The following is a 19,803-nucleotide window of genomic DNA, read 5'->3' on the forward strand; positions in this document are numbered from 1 at the left end:
ACGGGCCACCACTGCCCAGCTCCCCTCCTGCTTCTTATGTCTGGCTGGCTGGCTGCCTGGCTTCTGGCCCTGGCCCTCTTTTTCTCCCCATTCTCTTCTCTCCCCCCCTTTTTTGCCTATATTTCTCCTCCTACTTATTCTCTTTGCCCACCAGCCCCATCTATTCCTCTTTTGCCTAGATCTTGGCTGTACAGCTTTTTATTAAACCAATCAGGTGGCTTAGGCAGGCAAGGTGAAACAAATACAACACAACTTTACATTGTTAAACCAATGAAGCACAAACAAATGTAATACATCTTTACATTGTTAACAAAGGCAGCAGAAACAAATGTAACACACCTTTACATAGTTGAAGTAATGTTCTGCAGCATAAATAAATGTAACACATCTTTACATTGTTAACAAAGGCAGCAGAAACAAATGTAACACACCTTTACATTGCTGTGGGATGTTCAGTATGTCAAATGTGTTGCTCTGATTGGTTAATAAATAAAACACTGATTGGCCAGTAGCCAGGCAGGAAGAATAGGCGGGACAAGCAGAGAAGAGAAAGCTGGGAAGTGGAAGGCTGAGGCAGAGAGACACTGCCAGCCGCCAGCATGACAAGCGAGATGTAAGGTACAGGTAAGCCATGAGCCATGTGGCAAAGTATAGATGAATAGAAATGGGTTGATTTAAGATATAAGAACAGCTAGCAAGAAGCCTGAACCATTAGGCCAAACAGTTTAAATAATATAAGCATCTGTGTGTTTATTTTATAAGTGGGCTGCTGGGGCTTGGCAGGACCCAAAGAGAAAACTCTCTAGCTACATTACATAGTTGAAGTAATATTCTGCAGCATAAATAAATGTAACACATCCTTACATCATTAACAAAGGCATCAGAAGCAAATGTAACACACCTTCACATAGTTAAAGTAATATTCTGCAGCATAAATAAATGTAATACATAGTTAGTCATCTTAGGAACAAATCAATCATGAAGGCTGCCAAGTTCCAGAAAAATCATTAAGCTTGGTGACAGGACAAATGGAAACACAGATGTTCAGTAATGGGGCAGGGAACTTTCCTGCCATGGTGTTGGTCCCTGGGCCCCCACTCATGGCCCCCAAACCTGCCTGGTTGCTCAGATCCTCCTACCTCTTCCTCTTCTGCTCCCCACTGGGACCCTGTGAGGCAGATGCTCCTGGGCCTATACCTACTCATTACTCACGTTCCCCAAATCCATGGCTGCTATTTTTCCTCCTGAGAATGTGGTATTATTTCTGCTTATTCCTATGGTCAAACGTTTAATGAGCTCCCACAGCATGCCAGGCAGTGTCGTCCTGAAACACTATTCCTGTCTTCAAGGTTGAGGGGGAGAAGGAGCTCCAGGTTTCTGTACAGTGTTAGATGGTAGCCATGCACGTGTGAGGAGAGCATCCAAGAGTAAGGCTGATCAGTTTGTGTTTTTGAAAAAGGGTACATGTTCTGCTGATCACCCCTAGCAGCTCCATCTTACCACATGTCTCTTCTGACTCCTCCAGGGCCTTTCCAGAACTTACACTTGGTTAGGACCCCAGTTTAGACAGGCCCTATTCATTTCTTCTTTACCTCCCATTCGGGCCCCTTACCTCTTACAGGCCATACCCAGGACCACAGGATGCTGCTAGCCTTATTTCCAGCCCTCTGGATATGCTTACCATCACCCATATATAGAACTACTTCTTCTTATAAAACCCATAAGACTCATGCAAGAAGGCACATGTGACAGATGACAAACAGGGGACATCTGATACAAACTGGGGTCCAGTCCCATTGAGGATCCAGTATTAATAGTGTAGCAGAAGCTAGAGGCCACAAAGCAGACTGATGACTCATTGCAATGAACATTTGCAAGTGAAGATGTATGGACTGAAGGGCAAACTGTGTGATTCACTGTGACACACTACAGCTTCCATGATGAGATTTTTTAAAAATTTAATTTAATTTAATTTTATTTTATTTTATTTTGGGGGGGAGGATGCAAGGGCAGAGGGTAGATATGAAGGGATGGGGAAATTAGTGGGATTGGGGTGCATGATGTGAAATCCACAAAGAATCAATAAAAAGTTAAACAATAAGCCTTCCTCCATTTCCAGCTGGGGCTCCATGGAAGAACAGCAGGAAGAAATATAAAGAAGGAGGCAAGGCAGGAGAGGAGAGCCATGTGAAGCCCTGGGCACATCCAGGGGAGCACACAGACCAGGCCTTCCATTCCTTGACGGGTTTTCATGGACCATGAAGACAGGATAGAAGCTAGCTCTCTCTGTGAAAGTATACCCACACACTGTGTGGGACAAGGAGCAGGGGGAGGCTGTAACACATGGTGCTTTGGGTGCCTGGAAACTGAGATCACCACCTGGGACATTTCAAAGCATGAGATGGTAGGGTGCTGCAGCCTCAGAAGGATACTGGGAAGGGAAGAAAGATAGAAGAAGAGAGCCACACTGAAGCTCAGGAAGAGGGGAGGCTGGAGTGACAAGCTGTCATGGCTTCCTGGTGAGGATAATTCTCCTTAAAGGTTAGCAAGGTTGTGATGGATCCAAGTTTGCCACCAAGCTGCCTGCCTGTGACCATGACCATGCCCTTTCATTTCCCTAAGCCTGTGTGCACTTAGCCGTGGGAGATTATCAACCCTGCTGTCAGTGTCTGTTGCCTGAACAGAAGAGGATTAACCACCTCTCCATAGCACACATGTTCTGCAAGCACAGACATTCTAGTCACCTCGTATGGACTCGGTCTTCAGCTTTGTGCCTCTTCGAAAACCGTTCTTGCCTGGGCTGGCTGAGGATTAGTCAGGACGTTTGGAAGACTCCAGTATGTTGATGACCTACCTACATGTGTCTACGCATAGAGACACATGTAAACAAATAGAGGTGTGTAGGGAAAGTGGGCTGTAGTAGAATATTATTTTAAGGTGTGTTGCTTCTGCTTATGTTGCATTTGTTTAACTCTGTGAAGCTGTGTTACTGTGTCTGTCTAAAACTCCTGATGGTCTAATAAAGAGCTGAATGGACAATAGTGAGGCAGGAGAAAGGAGAGGCTGTGCTGGCAGACAGAGAGAATATATAGACGTCTTAGAGGAGGGATCAAGGAGCCAGAGAAGGAGAAGGACTCCAGGGCCCAGCCACCCAGCTACCCAGCAAGCCATGGAGTAAGAGTAAAATTTACAGAAGAAACCAGGAAAATCCCAGAAGCAAAAGGTAGTAAGATAATTTAAAGTTAAGGAAAGCTGACAAGAAACTAAGCCAAGTTAAGGCCAGGCATTTATAAGTAAGAATAAGCCTCAGTGTGTGACTTATTTGGGAGCTGGGTGGCAGGCTCCTCCCTCAAAAAGAGCAAAAACAACCAACAACAATGAGGCTTCTGCTGGAGAGGGTGGCAAGGCTTCCATTGCTACTGGGTCAGAAATGGAAGTATTGGTCAAGGGAAGATGGCTCAGCAGTGAAGAGCACTAGCTGCTCTTTCAGAGGACTCACGGTCCATTCCTGGCCTCCATGTTGAATAGCTCACAACCACCTATAACTCTAGTGGATCCATCAGTACCTGCATGTGCATGCATGCACACACACACACACACACACAAATAAATTTTAAGAAATAGAAGTATCTACCTACCTCACAGTCCTGGTTTGACCCCTGGGTCTACAACACAAAGAACAGGTCACCTGGCCCACGAGGAACAAGGACAGGGATGCTGACACAAATGACTGGGGGGGTGTATGGGTGGGGACTATGTGGGAATTCCTCAGAGTAAGCAATGTGGGGAGTGAGTGAGGAGAAGTGTGGAGGAGGCTGGTAGCATGCAGACGGTCTTCACATGCCTCTGTGGGGCTAACTAAAAGGCAGTGGGGCCATCTCTGCTTAGTTAGGATTTCTATTGCTGCAATGAAACACCATGACCAAAAAGCAAGTTGGGGAGGAAAGGGTTTATTAGGCTTACACTTCAGCATTGCTGTTCATCACTGGAGGAAGTCAGGACAGGAAGACAAACAGGACAGGATCCAGAGGCAGGAGCTAATGCAGAGGCCATGGAGGGGAGCTGCTTACTGGCTTGCTCCCCATGGCTTGCACAGCCTACCTTCTTATAGAACCCAGGACCAGCAGCCCAGAGATGGCCCCACCCACCATGGGATGGGCCCTCCCTCATTGTTCACTAGTTGGGAAAACGCCTTCCAGCTGCATCTCATGGAGGCATTTCCTTAACTGAGGCTCCTTCCTCTCTGATGACTCCAGCTTGTGTCCAGTTGACACACACAACCAGCCAGTACAGCCTCCTTATTAAAAGATTCCTTCTGAGTTGAAGTATTCCCTCCCAGAGAGAGAAGGGAGGCTCTGGAGACTGGAGGACGAAACCAACCTTACAAGCTTGGAGAGTTGAAACTTCCAGAGTCACATAAGTCACGTGTTGTAGAGGAGGCGAGCCATCCCTTCCTGGGAGAACAGATGCATCGCTGTCTACAGGAGACTGAGCAGCTCAGCGGCCTGGAGGAGGGTCCCCCATCTGTCTGCAAGTGGACCAGAACTCCTGAGGTTGTAGCAGTTGGGACATTCTTTCCCAGGCGGGAGTGGGCTTTGGAGAGATCCAGCTGCCTTTGAGTTGTACCTGCTTCTGGTAACTAACCCCTCACCCATACTCCTATAAGTTACCATTAAATACCGGTTCACCAAGCTGGACTTGGGTGGCCTTGTTACCTTGGCCTGTCACTGGCTCCCTATTTGGGGTGGATAGACATTTGTCTCTCCAGGAACAGTCTCACCCAACAGGCTGTGGTGAATGAATGAAGGAAGCGTGAGTTATTCAGGTTATTCAGGCCACAGACACCAAGTAAGGCTGCCACATAGTGAAAATAGAGATACATGGGACACACTTTGGACTAGCTGTCTGTTGGGGGATGGGAATAGGTTACATTGGTTAAAGAGGAAGAAGACAGATTCCCCACAGGGTGAAGGAATGGGTATGGGCATGAACTGAAGTGTTGGTGACTTGTTTTCCCCAGGTCCCAGACAGGCCCCCTGCATACTATCATCATGGTCTCACATAGGCTGCTGCCCTGTCGCCAGCCCAGACACTTGTGGGGCCCAGAGAAGGGCTGGAGCAAATCCTCCACTTCAGGAGGGAGGCTGAGAGGAACAGCTGGCTTGGGAGGGAGGGAGTCCTCTTTTGCATACATCCAAGGCCAGCCAGACCTCTAGAAGGTGGCTGTGTAGTGGCACTGTCCCTTCAGGACAGGGTAGAGATGCTCTGGGATCTGAGCCGCATCACAGCAGCCTCCTCTGCACAAGTCTGGCACACTCCCCAGGAGCGGCTGGGTCTGCTTCATGAGGGCAGCTCCTCCTAGTCTCCTAAGCCTCTGTGCTTCCCCACGTGTGACCCATGGAAGGACCATCTGCCTGTAAAGAAGCAGTGCCTGGGAGGCCCATTGGTAGCTGGACACAAGAGCCTAAAGTTAAGACAAAATCTTGGTTGGCCCAGCTGTTGGGAGAGCGAAGCAGAGGGGCTTCCTTCCCCCCTCCCCCAGGACAGGTAATTCTTTTGTGATTGCAAACAAGTCTTCCACAGTTTCCCTGCACTCCACCCTGCCTGCCCACAACAGGGATGAAGGAGTACCTCACCCATCCATGTGAGTTCCTGTTGTCTGGGTGATGAACTGGGAGTGGGTGGGGAAGGTCTGCACTGCACGTGTGCCCCCCGCAGGCTCGTGTTAAGCACCGCTGCTGCTCCACATGTGGCTTTGGGGGGGGGGAGGGGAGAGCAGAGGTGCTCCTTAGATACCCTTCCTTTTGATGCAGGAAGAAATTGAGGCCAGGGCAGAGAGCTACCTGCGTGTTGCCCAACCAGTTACCTCATAGGTGTCTGCAGCGTGATTCGAATAACTCCAAGGTGGACCCCTGCAAGGAGCAGGCCACCTGCAGCACATGTAATCAACTCACCAGCTGGAGTTGATTGTTTGTGAAAGAATATTTAATAACTACCAACCTTTCCTTGCACCTGTGGTACTTCACACTCTCAAACCCTGACACATCTCTCCTCCTGCAGACCCCCTTTGCCAGATTTCTAGCCCCGGGGTTCAGAAACAGGGGTGGGGGTGACCTTATTTATCCAAGGTGGCCCAGGTAGTGAGGGCAGCTGGAGATTCAGGCAGCCAGGTTGCATTCTCTCCACTGTACCACCCTGCCCACCTCTACATCCAGAGTCAGGCTTCCCAACTAGCTGTTGTTGAAACAGGAGGAGGTTTGAGCAAGTACCCACTCAGGGTTGGGTACCACTGAACCAACCAACCACTGTTCTGTGGCTTGATGATGCACTGTTGTGGGGCGGGGGGGGGGGGGGGGGATGCTGTAGTCTGTTTGACTTGACACACATACAAGGGTGAATCTCAACAGTTAAGCCTGCAAGCTTTCCAAAGGCTATCGGCCCATGTGGAGTGTGGGCTTTGTGTGTTCACAAAGGCTACTATCATGTGGGAAATGGGAGCAAGGCTAGTGCTGCCATTATTAGATTACTTTTCTGTAGAGAAGGGAAGCAGCCACAGGAGAGGTGAGGACCAGAGCCTACTCACCCTCGACTGTTCTTCAGGGACGCCAATCGTGGCCAGCCATGATCTGTATAGCAGGATGACACTTATTAGTAATTATAGAGGAGAATGGTTTAAAATGTACATCGGACTGGTAAGGTGGTTCAGCGGGTGATGGCACTTGCCACCAAGCCTAACCACCCAAGTTTCCCACAAGTCCTCTGACCGCCCCATGCACAGTACAATAGTGTATGTGTATGGCTGTGAATATACACATGATACACACGCATATTAAATAAATGTAATTAAAATGTTTAAATGTATAACATTTATTTTGCATTTTACAAAATAAGCATGAAAAATATGGAAATTAACATAAGTGAAGATAAACGTTTATATATTCAGAAATGCCATTTGGACCTCCATTTTAGTTACATGTGCAGATATGTAGGAGATAATGGAGGTTCTATGTAATAAAGGAAGCACAGCCTTTTAGTTATGTATGCACAACACGAATCCTAACAGGACCCCACGCAGAGCTGACTCTCCATCCTCTGTCAGAACCTCTTGTGGCAAGCCAAGGACCCACAGCGGCTTTTGCCAGTCTGGCTGGGTTTCCTATTGTCTATGACCCTACATTCACCAGAGGCCAAAGCCACTGGTGACAGGTGAGGGGGACCTCCTGAGGGTGATCTCAAGAGTAAATGGGGGGCTGGTGCAGTGGGTAATTGTGGTAGTTTGAATGTAACTGGCCCCCTAATCTCATAGGGAGTAGCACTATTAGGGGGTGCAGACTTGTTGGCGGAAGTGTGGGGGTGGGCTCTGAGGTTTCCTATGCTTAGGATACCGCCTAGTGTCTCAGCTGATTTCCTGTTGCCTTCTAATCGAGATGTACGCAGCACCATGTCTGCCTGCATGCCCCCATGCTCCCCACCATGATGATAATGGACTGAACCTCTGAAACTGTAAGCCAGCCGCAATTAAATGTTTTCCTTTCTAAGAGTTGCCGTGGTCACAGTATCTCTTCACAGCAATAGAAATCCTGACTAAGACAGTATGTAAATGTAGGAGGGAACTGACTCCACAAAGTTGTCTTTTAACGCTGCCCCACAATCAATCAATCTCTCTCTCTCTCTCTCTCTCTCTCTCTCTCTCTCTCTCTCTCTCTCTCTCTCACACACACACACACACACACACACACACACACACACACACACACACAGAGTAAGTGGGTGATGCTGCTGTGCTCTGAGTATCTGGCTTACTGTTTTTCTTGCAATATCGGAAGACACTTGTAGCTTTAGAAACACTTTAATTATTGATGAAAAATTCTGCTGTTATTGTGAGTTAAAAAAACTCCCTGGCTTTTAATCCACTTCTTCCCCGCATTGAGATAACTGTTTTGTTAATGTGTTTGAAGTATGGTCTTTGAGGAGTTGAACTAACAAAATACAGAATAGGCTTGTTCTTTCAATCTCCCTTTCCATACATACATACGTACTTCATGTATGTTCGTTTGTACATAAATACATATAGATACACACATATGTGTAATTTAAAAAATAAAAGGACATACATACAACCTTATATTTTGTATTCTTAACTCACTAGAGTTAAGTATTTCCTGGTACATTAAATATTCCTTAAAATGATCTTAATATATTCCATTATGTGGTTGCCATATGCATGATTTATCTACTTCCCTAGTCACCATTTTTAAGCTGTTTCCAACATTTTTGTACAATAAAGAGCTGCAGCAACCTCCACAGCACAGGGCTCTGTCCATCTGTTTTCATATGTAAGTTTTAGAACTGGAATGAACTTGCTGAAGTTTTCCTGATTATCCAGAGCACATATAAGTCCTCAAGATGATGCCTGGCACACAGCAGGCATCTAATAACCAGAAGCTATAAATAGAAAATCAAGTAGCCAGGAGAAGAGATGAATTGGGCCCCAGCAGAGGGCTAGTGAGGGAGTGTGCGCTGCCTCCCCAGGCATGAATGCAGCTGTGAGGTCTGGGCTAAGAAGCAGCACACGGGGAGGGCTGCTCCGTCCCCAGCAGCAGACGGATCTAGCAAAGGCCAGAACGAAATGGGTCTGTACTTAGAACCAAACATAGCAACACCACCTCTGCCACCCTGCAGGCCTCCCGTGGGTCCTTTAGGTGCTCTGGCTGATAGTGAGTCCTGTCTTCATTCAGAGCCCCAGGCCCCTGGAGACTCTGGTCAGGGAACAACCAACATGAACCAAGTGTTCTCGGAGACTATTTATTAGCTGTTCTCACTCGTGGTGAAAGAAAATACAATGAGGAGCTAACATTTCTTGCTCGAGGACATGAGCTGGATTGTACGGGCATGGCCTGTGGCGGCTTCACGTGGGCAGCTGAGTTACAGAGCCCATCCCAAGCACAAGGAAAGAAATGGGCACTCTTCTAGGAAGGGGTAGGTGCCATAGGTAAGTATGGGTTTGTTTTCCATGCCAGAGACCCCAGCGACAGCCCAGGCCACCCCTTTCCAAGCCCACCTAGTTGCATCAGTGAACTATACTCTGCAGTGAATCTCCCCAGTCTGGACAATCCTAGTGCATGCCTCAGCATAGCCAATCTCTGTTCGCTGATGGTAGATTCGATTCCTTAGTACAGTCAGGTCACCGGGAGCAGGTGGACGGACAAGGGAAAATGGGTTCTGGGGTCTACTGGGGAGAGAAGAGCCGTGAGGACTATAATAAGGGGACGATTATGTGCCTCCTAGCTGGCCCAGGAGGCCTTACCTAAAGAGAAGCCTGCCCAAGCAGCGCGAACCTCTGGAGAGAAGGAACAAAGCCTCCTGGGGAAGGATGTGGGACTGTGAGCTGCTTGTTAAGACCCCGACTCACCCATTCAGTGCTCACCGGGATCTAGAGCAGCACTGCTCCTTCTCACAAAACAGAAGCCTGTCAATCTCAACACTAACTTGGCCTAGCAAAAGCCAGTTTTTTTCCAAAGGGGTTTTGATTCCATGTGGACAAGGGATCTTGTCCTTCCGTATCTTTAACCACCTACGGAGGGTATCTGGGTCTGTCCTTCACGGTGCCCTGAAGGGAAACAGCCTGAGCTCCAGCAGTGCTCAGCTCAGTGTCTTTGGGTGGCCACTGCTCAGGGACTGGCCAGCTGGGAGGCCTGCAGCACCTGGACCCCAAAGGGCACCTTTGAAGAGTCACTAGTTCCTCCCAGGCCCGGGGGGCCACGGGCAGGGTGGGTGAGCCCGCGCCTAGTCCTCCGGGATGGGGGTGTTGCAGTTCCCATGGTAGATCTTGACGTGGCCCTCACAGTGGAAGTATGCCTGGAAGACATCGCTGTAGCCATGGTCCCTCCACCAGGTGCATAACTGCCGGTTCCAGGTGCAGTCCAGCACGTGGAAGAGCTCGGGGTGCTCCATGCCGATCATGGTGAAGAAGTCCTGGTCCCCAAGGTGGCCCCGGAAGCGGTACTTGTCCGCAAGCTGCTGTACCCACGCCGGCTCCAGCAGATGGCTGTAGAGCGGAGACTGGCGCATGGCCTCCAGGTTCAGCAGCATTACTCCACTGTTGAAGCCAGGGAGCCCCTCAGGTGGAGGGTCCCCAACTCTGGTCTTGGGGTTCTCATGGCGGAACTGCCAGAATGTGTGCCTGTGAAGGGGAGAAACAAACCATCATTATCCTCATTTGGGGTGAATGAGCTTGCCAGACTGCTTCCTGGGCCTTCACCGTGACCATCTTTCCTTCTGTTTCACAGAGACAAAAGTAGAAGCGTTCTGAGGCTCAGACTCTGCATCACATCACCAGCAGTTAGCCCAGTGAGAGCTCGAATCCAGCCCCACCTCCACACACTCTAAGCCCCTGTCATTACGGTCCTGAAGAGAAGACACAAGGGGGAAGAGGCTCTGAATGATGACTGGTGAGGTCACAGACAGCCAAATTCAGACTGAACTAAACACGCTTTCTGCTTTAGACTGAGCTTCATTCATGACCCCCAGCGTAGCATTTCTGAGGGGCTCCGTAGAGACTGGGATCCAGAGATGATATCTAGGCATATACTCACTCACAAGTCAGGGTGAAAAGCAGCTGTATGGAGCCATGAGGGACTATGGCATTTGGAAGAGATGCCACCTCGATTTTGGTCTTTTTCTAGCAGATTCAGAAAAATGACCCTTCTCAGCCTTTTATCCAAATACTTCCATCTGGAGGTGGGAAGAAACATCTAGAAATCTTCCTGTGATTGCCAGGTTTAGAGCACTGGTCACTCTGCTTCCTAGCCTTTCTAAGATCTTGTGTGCTACAGCGATGGTGGGAATGATGTCCCCAAACCTGTACTCACAGACAATGCCCAGAAGCAGTGTCTGGGATGAGCAGGGCAAGCCTGGGTCATCAAGGTGGGGAATGCATCATGGCTACACCAGCCTAGAAATGCATCAGACTGTTCACAGGATAGGACATGCAAGTTGTTGTCAAAAGCAAACCATAGCCCCAGCATTCAAGACCTGCAGCAGGCCCATTCTCTGGTTCAAACCCATGACCCCAGCAAGGGGACAGACAAGCCTTCTTTGTGGTCTCACATGTCAGAAAGGCAGCCGACAGTTTGATCTCGGTAAGGGAAAAGCATGCCCTTGGGACACCAACCAGTGGAGCACACAGGCCCATTGTTAGCGTCTGGTCAGGAACGGGCTGAGATGAGTGGGGATCTGGCTCTGACCTGGCGCCTGCCTGCTGATAATAACCTTGGCAAAGATAAGCTTCGGAGCAAGCTGAGATGCTGAGGTCCTCCTGCCCACAGAGCCTGCCATGATGGGACCACCAGCGTGACAACACTTCATCATTTTACCCTACCCCCAAGTGGTTAATTTCAGGGTCAGGTTACAAGCTAGCTACACGTCTACTAGAGACCTGGGTCAGCACAGGTCGAGGAGGAGACCCAACGGGGAGTAGATGCTGCACCATCCATGTACTGGGTTCCTCTTCCAATGGTGAGGTCAGGGGCATTTGGCAAGGAGGAAGAGAGCCAGGAAGGAGAAAGAGAGAGGTATGGAGACCTCATCTCCGCTCCACTTCTGGGCACTGCTTCCTTCCTTCTCTTCCCAGGAAGGGATCAGGGCTAGCTGGAGGGACAGGGTCCTTGGGCACTCTACCTCATGTAGGTTTCCCAGATGACAGGGCCTTGGGAAGGGTGAAGTGAGCAAGAAAGGCCTTTGGCGTTGGCAGCAGGGAGCAGGCCAAGGTAAGGATACTGACCGAGTCACTACACCGAGCACGCCATCCACCATGGACAAGGGCTCAGATGCACTGAAAGGGTTTTACCCTTCACAAGTTCACAGGTGGGGGGTCGGGGGGATACTCTTGCTTGGGGGCTCCCCAGATCTTCCCTCTCTGTATCAAGAGTAGCCAAAAGGTAGCCTGACCCCTGCCTTGCTAGGCTTGGGAGAGGAAACAGAACATCTCCAGGTGGAAACTATAACCCAGGTGGCCAAGGAACGCCATGGCCAGGACCTCACCAGGCACGCAGAGGCATTCTGTAACCAAGAGCCAGGATGGGGGATCAGCACATTTTGATGTATCATAAGCAAAAGGAGCAGGAAACTGGAAATAACAAGTTCCCACTGTGTCTGCCAAAGCAGAATTAGCCTGCAAAGGAACTAATGCCTCCCTAAGCACAAAATGACCTGTGTGCCTTGTCAAAGTGTTTCTGCCATCCCAGATGACCCCAGAACCCAGAGGACATGTATCAGCTGTCTTCCGGCCTACATGGCAACTGCACAGGCTTGAGTTAGCAGACAGGGATGTGGCGAGGGAGCGCTTACTCAGGAGCTGGTGGCGCCAGCTCTCCTCAGCTGCCACAAAGGTAGGGTTGGAGGTAGACTGCACAGCCCTCTCACATTCTCCCAGGACACTGTGGTCTTTGGTCAGCTAGGCAGGGCTTCTGATTTTTGCGGTCTTTATCTCTGCCTGCCTCAGATTCCACAGGCTAACGTTCCAATGAGCAGCGCGTGAATTCCAAACACATTTCTGAACCTGGCCCACATACTCAAGGCCAAGGGCATGGGGACCAGACTTAAGAACCACTCTGAATCAGGTCAGTATACATCCTGCCCCTTCCTCACGGGGACCTGGGGCTGGCTAGCTATGTCCACGGGTCTCCTGTATGAATGCAGGTATGGGGTTCTGAGTCCTGATCTTCCAGAAGTTTCCTGGTCCATTCTCACACGCATCCACTCTCTCCTGTGTGGTCTTGTTCCACTCCCCATGATCACCCGGGTGCCATAACAGCATGGATAAGGTTTTCTCTTCTCTTTGGAAATAGTCTTCACCTGGGAAATAAGCCCTGCACAGATGGTCCACTGTAAATACTGAGTCCTTCCAGAAGTCAGTGAGGCCTGCTGGAAAAATACAAATGAAGCCCCCTCAAGCTCTTTCCTCCGGATGGTACATTCCTGGAAGGGGCTGGGTATCCAAAAGCCAAGACCTTGCACGGGGCATGGCAGGGGAGGAAGCGGCTGAGCGGCACATGGCCGACCTTGTTTGGAGGCCCTTGTAGGAACTGTGGGTTTGGCTATAAACACTAGCTTCGTCAGCACGCCAGGAATTGAGTTGGCAAACTCCATGTCCCCGACATGGGAGACAGCATGGGGCTAGGCAGAGCCCTCGGCTTCTCAGGCTAAGGGCCCCTGGGCATAGGTGGGCCAGTCCTCAGGGGTGGAACCAGGCTGGCAGACAGGAGAGGAGGGGACTCCAGCAGAACAGAGCCCAGTCGACCCTATAAGAGACACAAACCAGAGCTCTCCTTGAGCTCTAAGTCCTGACCCTCTCCTGCCTGCTTTCCCTGAGGAATAGCCTCCACCGAGCCTCTCCGGCCAGCATGTTCTGTAGACTCATGGTACCTCTGCCCCTGGCCCAGCCTAGGAGGATAACAAAGTTTCCAGGGTCACTGAGCTATTCGTAATAGAAACAAAGAGAATCTCACAAAGGAGGGAGGGCCTGGAAGGAGGTCTTGGGGAGAAGGCAGGGAAGAGGGAGGTACTTGTTGAGGGAGCAGCTAATGCATACCTCATTAAATGGGTCAGGACTACCACCCATCCGCACACTAGGGAACAGAACAGACCGCAGCCAGCCTAGGGATTGGTGTGGTTTTGAACTCTGCCTCACTGAGGCCTTCAGCTTGGGAGGGAGGGTCATGCAGGGCACTGGGGTGGTGTTGTTACAAGAGCCAAGCTTTGTAGAGAGTCACATCTGCCACCACCTTTCACTTTTCCCTCCATGTGCCTGAGCTCTGAGGTCATCAGCCGACTAGGTCCTAGCAGAAAGCAGCAAAGCCAGGCAGCCTATCCAACAGAAACTCAGCCTGCCGTGACCGCAGGGCTAGATGTACAAGATGGTGGTGGAGAGCTGGCCGCCTCTGCACGCGGTGAGGAAGAAGCTGCTTCATGCTGCCCTGGCTTCTGATGGTGGCTGCAGCCCGACATTGGCCTCCACCTGCAGGGGGTGAGTCCCTGTGTGTGGGTCTCTCTAGTCCCCATTCTTCTTTCAGCAGACATCCCGGATAAGGGGTCACCCCACTCCACGACTCCTTTACCAACTTACATCTGTAAGGTGGCATGCAGCAATGCACAGTTCCACCCATAATTCTGTAGAAATGAAGATGGGGAACCCATCGTGGCTCATCTTCATCTCATTATTAATGTCGCCATCCAGACTTCTGAGGCCTGGACTCAAAGCCAACTGTGTGGGCCACTGAGCTTCTTAGGTCTTGGTTTGGGGACAGGGAGAGGATAATACTCTCTCATGGGACTTCCAGTGGGTTCCGGGAGTAGAGGGCGGACATAGCCCAGGAAGAATGGCCCTGTCTGATACTGTATGTGCTCAACACAGGAGGGCTGACTCTGTAAACGCCCCTCCCTACCTGCCCAGCTTGCCTAGGGTGTGGTAACTAAGCAACCAGCCCTTGTCCACCCAGCTAGCCATCTGGAGGTTTCTGTTTCAACATGGCTTCCTGTGCCAGAGTCTGGCATGCTAAAGTTGACCTACAATGCTGTCTAGTTCCCACAGCTGCATAGATTATGACCAGTCAATCTCCATGGGCTACAGAAACAGGTGCTGGAATCCTAGGGGATGGGCAGCCTTGATAGCAAGGCTTGATACTCCACGAGACAGCCCTCCACACGCCTATAGTCCTTAGAGCCCTGAAGAACGGTATTCTCAGTCTGAGGTCTGCCCCCCAGCCAGGTCCTGCAGAGGTGTGGAGCCCTTACCAAGCTGTGGGCTTCATGTCATGCCACTCAGGAGCAGGTGCTTCACACTGTGCCTACCTGTCTGGGTATAATCTCAACCACAGGCCTTTCTCCCACCCTGTCCTGGAGCCGGAAAACAGTGGGCAGGGTTGGGAGACCGTCATCACTCCACCCCACAAACAACTACAGTGCACAGACGGGCTAGATTCTGGGAGGGCTGCATGAGGAGGACCTGGAAAAGGGGAAGAGCAAGCCAGGTACTAAAGGAGCTAGGCCAAGTGCAGGCTGGGAGGTTCGGGAACGGAAGGAGAGGAGGAACAGAGATATAGGAAAGCCCAGCGGACGGCTGGACATGTGGGTTAAAGAAGGCACCCCAGACTTCTGCAGAGCCCAGACATCTGGTGGATGGAAGAGGTGGTGTCAGGAAGATCCCAGCCCAGGAGAATACCAGCCACCTGTCCTCTACACTGACACCCGAGCATCTGGTACTAACTCAGGCCTTGGGGTCCCTCTCTGCTGCAGAATTCTCAGAGGAGCCCAGGGCCATACAGACCCTGTAGTTGGATCTGCAGGCCCCACTGTGCCCACTCAGCCCTGTGATCCAGGTATCCAGTCCAGGCATCCCTGGCCGGCCTTCCCCCAACCTCCTCTCCTTATGCGCTCAGTCTTTCTTGAGGTTTTACCTTTAACATCAGCTCTCATCTTTATACTTAAAAAGAGGGTTATTTTGCTCACAGTCGTAGAGATGTAAATTCTCAGGGCCTGTTATTCTTTGGGTCTGAAATGTCCCTAAAAATGTCATGTGCTTGAACCCCTGGTCCCCAGCTGCTGGTACTATCCTGTGAGGCTGTGGAAACTTTAAGGTGTAAGGCCTAGAGAGAGGAAATGGGCCCCTTGGGGTGGGCCTTAGGGGTGGAGCCTGATCAATTTCTGGCCCTGATCTTTGGTTTCTGGTCTGTTGAGATGTGAGTGAGCCTCACCCTCCTGCTGCCTCAGAGAGGGGCCACCCCAGGCAGGAGATGATTCCACGTGCCATACATGCTGCCATGCCTCCTCACCACTAACCGTGAGCCAAAGACCAGTCCGAGTAGGAGTTGCTTCTATGGTATGTTTTGTCCCAGCGATGATAAAAGTAGCGTATACAGCGGTGACAGCCTTCCAGCTGGCAGAGTCCTGAGGTGGCACCCACAGAGTACTGTGTGCCAGGAGATGAGGGGTGCCCATGTGTGTGTGAGCGAACTGCCCACTCTGCCTGGCTTTCAAACACGCTGATCAGAATAGAATCACACCAAGTACCTCAGCACTCACCCCGAGTAGAGACCAAGCTTGCTGCCGCTCTCCCTGATCCTTACGCAGCTCCCTCTACCATCCAGAGCCCCACACTGCAGTCTGGCACCTCACTGCTCATCACCACGCTCATCACCAGGACACTCATCACCATGACCCACCGTCTTCCTTTCTGCTCTGCCACTAGGGCGCCCTCTGCTCCTTCCTCAACCTGGCCATCTGAGGCAGGCACGAGACCCGCCAGACACCTTGCCTCTAGTGGCACTGGGCTCCAGTCACTGAAACAGTTCCCTCTGTGGTGACGACATCAGGATGTCACGCTTACCTCCGGGGCTCTCTGGAACTGCCTGGGTCACATTCCCTGCATCACAGTCTCTCCTGGCTCCTTCCCAGTCGAAGCTGACCCCTGGCACCTCTCCAGTGTTGAAAGCTGCAGATGGTAAGAACTTGACAGTGCCCAGGAGGTGGCAGTGACCTTTGGGAGGAGCAAGGGAGACCACGAAGCAGGGCATGTGGAATGGAGAGGACATGAACAGAATGGAACACAGGGAAGGCAGTTGGCACCTTGTCACAGAGGTTACAGGGAGGACAGGAAAGCACACCCAGTGCAGGTCAGACTGGGAAAAGGATGCTGATGGGTAATGTTTAGTGAGCACTTACTATGTACCAGGCCCTGTTTAAGCCTTTAATTGTATTCATGCTGGTATTTAAATGACTAAGTGGGGAGAGGGCCATTGTCTCCCACTTGTAGTGAGAAAAACTGAAGGAGATGGGGGACCAGGCTCAAGAATTTGTCAAGAAGAGGGGAGCACCAGAGCATTACTAAGACCCAGAAAGAGGGGCTAGAGTGAGAAACAGTCTCATAACAGCACTAGTTTTCAAGGATCCCAAACACTTGGCCTTGGGTGGGCACTGGCCCCAGCTTAAAGTCCCAGTCCTGTCCTTGCCCTGAATTTAGGCAAGGGGAGGGATGTTCATCAGGGTGGAGACTCAGCCAGTGTCACCTTTGGAATTGGCTGGCTCACTGCTCCCCACAGCCCTGCGGCATTGGAGGTCACAGGAGAAAGGGCCAGGGACACATGATGGGGTGTTTTCCAGGACAGTGAGCAGAATGCGGGTGTGTGTGGTAGGAATATGTAGGGCTATGTGTGGAATTTGACCTTGTGTCCCTAGTTAAACTCCACCAGCCACACTAGTGCCCTTCACTGAAAGGGGAGTTCTGATTCACAAGGCAGGGGGTGCAGGGACTTGCCTCACTCAGAAGCAAGGGCGTAGGTAGCAAGGCCTCAGCAAACTATGACTTCTTAAGCCCAGGGGAATGAGGGCACCCTCCCCTTCCCTTGAAGCAGACCTGCCCAGCTCACGGACTGCGCATCTGTGCATGGGTTATGGTCAAGGTTTCAGACAGTGGCAGCAGAGCCATACACACTGAGGACCTCATATGTCAGACACAGGGCAAGTCCACTGTGGGGGACAAAGAACTAGAGGCGGACCCTGCTTTCAGAAGCATGTCACAGAGTAGTCCTTCTCAAATGTCCTGTGCGGACATGCGCTCACCTGGGACCCCGTTAAAATGAAGGTTCCCACTCAGAAGCTGCATTTCTGACAAGCCCCCAGAACAGCTGCTGCTGCTGCCCCAGGGTCTACTCAGAAGAATAGAAGCTAGTTTCTGGTTGGTTTGGGTTTGTTTGTTGTTCTCTTTTTAAGATTCATTTATTTTTATTCATATGATGTTTTACTTGCATGTATGTCTGCATGCCATGTGTGTGCAGTGGCCACTGAGGCCAGAAGATGTTAGATCCCCTGGAACTGGAGTTACAATTGATTGTGAGGCACCGTGTGGGTGCTGGGAATTGAACCCAGGTCCTCTGGAAGAGCAGCCAGGGCTCTTGACCGCTGAACCATCTCTCCAGCCACCTTGATCCCTTTTTTTAATTAAAAAAATTATTATTATTATTATGATGATGATGATGATGATGATGTGTGTGTGTGTGTGTGTGTGTGTGTGTGTGTGTGTGTGCATGCACACATGTGTCTATATGTGTGTGTTTTGGGGGGATGTATACAGGTCAGAGGTCAGCTCTGTGAAGTTTGTTCTCTCCTTCCACCTCCATGTGGCTCCAGGATGGAAGTCAGGTTGTCAGGTGTGTGTGATCTACACGTTACCAGCTGAGCCATGGTACTGGCCCTGGTCAAGTCTGTGTGGTCTACATGTTACCAGCTGTGCTATGGTACTGGCCCTTTTAAGATTTAAACTGTTTTTCTTGAGATGAAGATTCTAAGAGTGGTATCAACATTGCCTTTTTTTTTTTTAAATGACCATAAAATAAGTAATGTGGCAACTTGAAATCTTTACAAATTCTATGCTAACAGTTGCCGTACCCTCTTACTCTGCTAGGGTCCTGGGTGGGAGCCTCTAGGAGAATGATATGCTCATGGATATGGAGAGAGTGAGAGGGGATACTGCCCCCTTCTATGCCCCATGCATGAAGAGGTCAGGGATGCAAGGCTGTAGGGCAGCTGGTCTCAGCCTGGGCTTCATTCAAATCATGGTCCTCTGGAAAAGGCACTTTACTCTCCTCGCCCCTGGCTTCTTGACTGTACATAGGGTGTTGAGAGCACATCATGAGATAATGCAGGTATAGTGCTCAACATGTCCAATGAGATCACAGAAGCTCAGCACACGTCAAGTTCACTGAGCAGGGTAGCTGCCAAGCCCACACGCCGTCTCCTGCTGTCAGAGCAGGTGTGGGCTCTCAGACCCATCAGTAGGTGACCCTGGCCAAATCACTGCCTGTCTGGGGGCTCAATTCCCAAAACAGTTCAATGGACTCATTAGCTAGAGGATCCGTTTGTGTTCTGAAAGCCTTGGTGGCACGCCAAGACTGGGATTTATAAGCCAGGAAGCTTGTAGAACTTCAAGGGGATGTTGTGGTCACTGGACCCCAGCAATCATCTCTTTCTCTCCTTGGATGTGCCCCCAGCAGGCTGTGTTCTGTGTGTTTTGGTTACTTGCTTTAGTTTCAAACCTCCTTACCACTGCCAGCAAAGCCCTGACATGTCCAGTATTGGGTATGGGTGGTCTCTAGTGAGGAGCACCTCACCACATGCTGTTCGGGGGTAGTGCACAAGGTAGTCACTGAAAGGACACACTTCTGCCTAATCCTTACTTTTCTTTCCTAGTGTCCATAGGTATAGCACTCAGTGTGTGTGTGTGTGTGTGTGTGTGTGTGTGTGTGTATGTGTGTGTGTGTGTGTATGTGTGTGTATGAGGGTGTGTGTGTATGTGTGTGTGTATGTGTGTGTGTGTGTGTGTGTGTGTGTGTGTGTATGAGGGTGTGTGTGTGTGTGTGTGTGGGTGTGTCTTAATTTTCTGCCTCTTTCCTTCCCTCTCTTCCAGGTGGTCTCCTGAGAAGGTGTCTGACCTACCTTACCTCCCTCAGTGCCACAGTCTGAGGAGATGTGTTGGGGCAGAAGGAACGAGCAGGGAGGAAGTATTCTCTACCCCCTGAAACCTCTTTCCTCATTCATTTTGGCTTAAAAACATGGAACCCTGTGGTAGTGGAGTCTTCCCTGAAGGTACCCATTCCCAACATCATGGCCTGGTCACAGCCGAGGAACTCAGTCCCCTCCTCCCTAGGACAGCTATAAGGCCTGAACCTGAGCCTCTCTCCTGGCCAGTTCCTTGGAGGACAGGATCATCCATGTACACGAGTCTGAATAAGAAGAATCTCTCTGGCTTTT

The 19,803-nt window shown here is 50.5% G+C and overlaps 1 protein-coding gene across 1 annotated transcript in view; it reads right to left on the reverse strand.

The window, feature by feature from the left end:
* Nucleotides 1–7,720: 7,720 nt before the first annotated feature.
* The window catches only part of Xxylt1 (xyloside xylosyltransferase 1), a 141,015-nt gene continuing 128,932 nt past the window's right edge, over nt 7,721–19,803 (reverse strand). Inside the window, exon 4 of the mRNA XM_036204030.1 lies at nt 7,721–10,183. Within this exon, the coding sequence (XP_036059923.1) occupies nt 9,787–10,183 (397 nt within the window). The 3' untranslated portion in view covers nt 7,721–9,786. The remainder of the gene's footprint in view (nt 10,184–19,803) is intronic.

This window comes from Onychomys torridus, chromosome 12 (genome assembly GCF_903995425.1).
Source record: "Onychomys torridus chromosome 12, mOncTor1.1, whole genome shotgun sequence".
Classification (NCBI taxonomy): domain Eukaryota; kingdom Metazoa; phylum Chordata; class Mammalia; order Rodentia; family Cricetidae; genus Onychomys; species Onychomys torridus.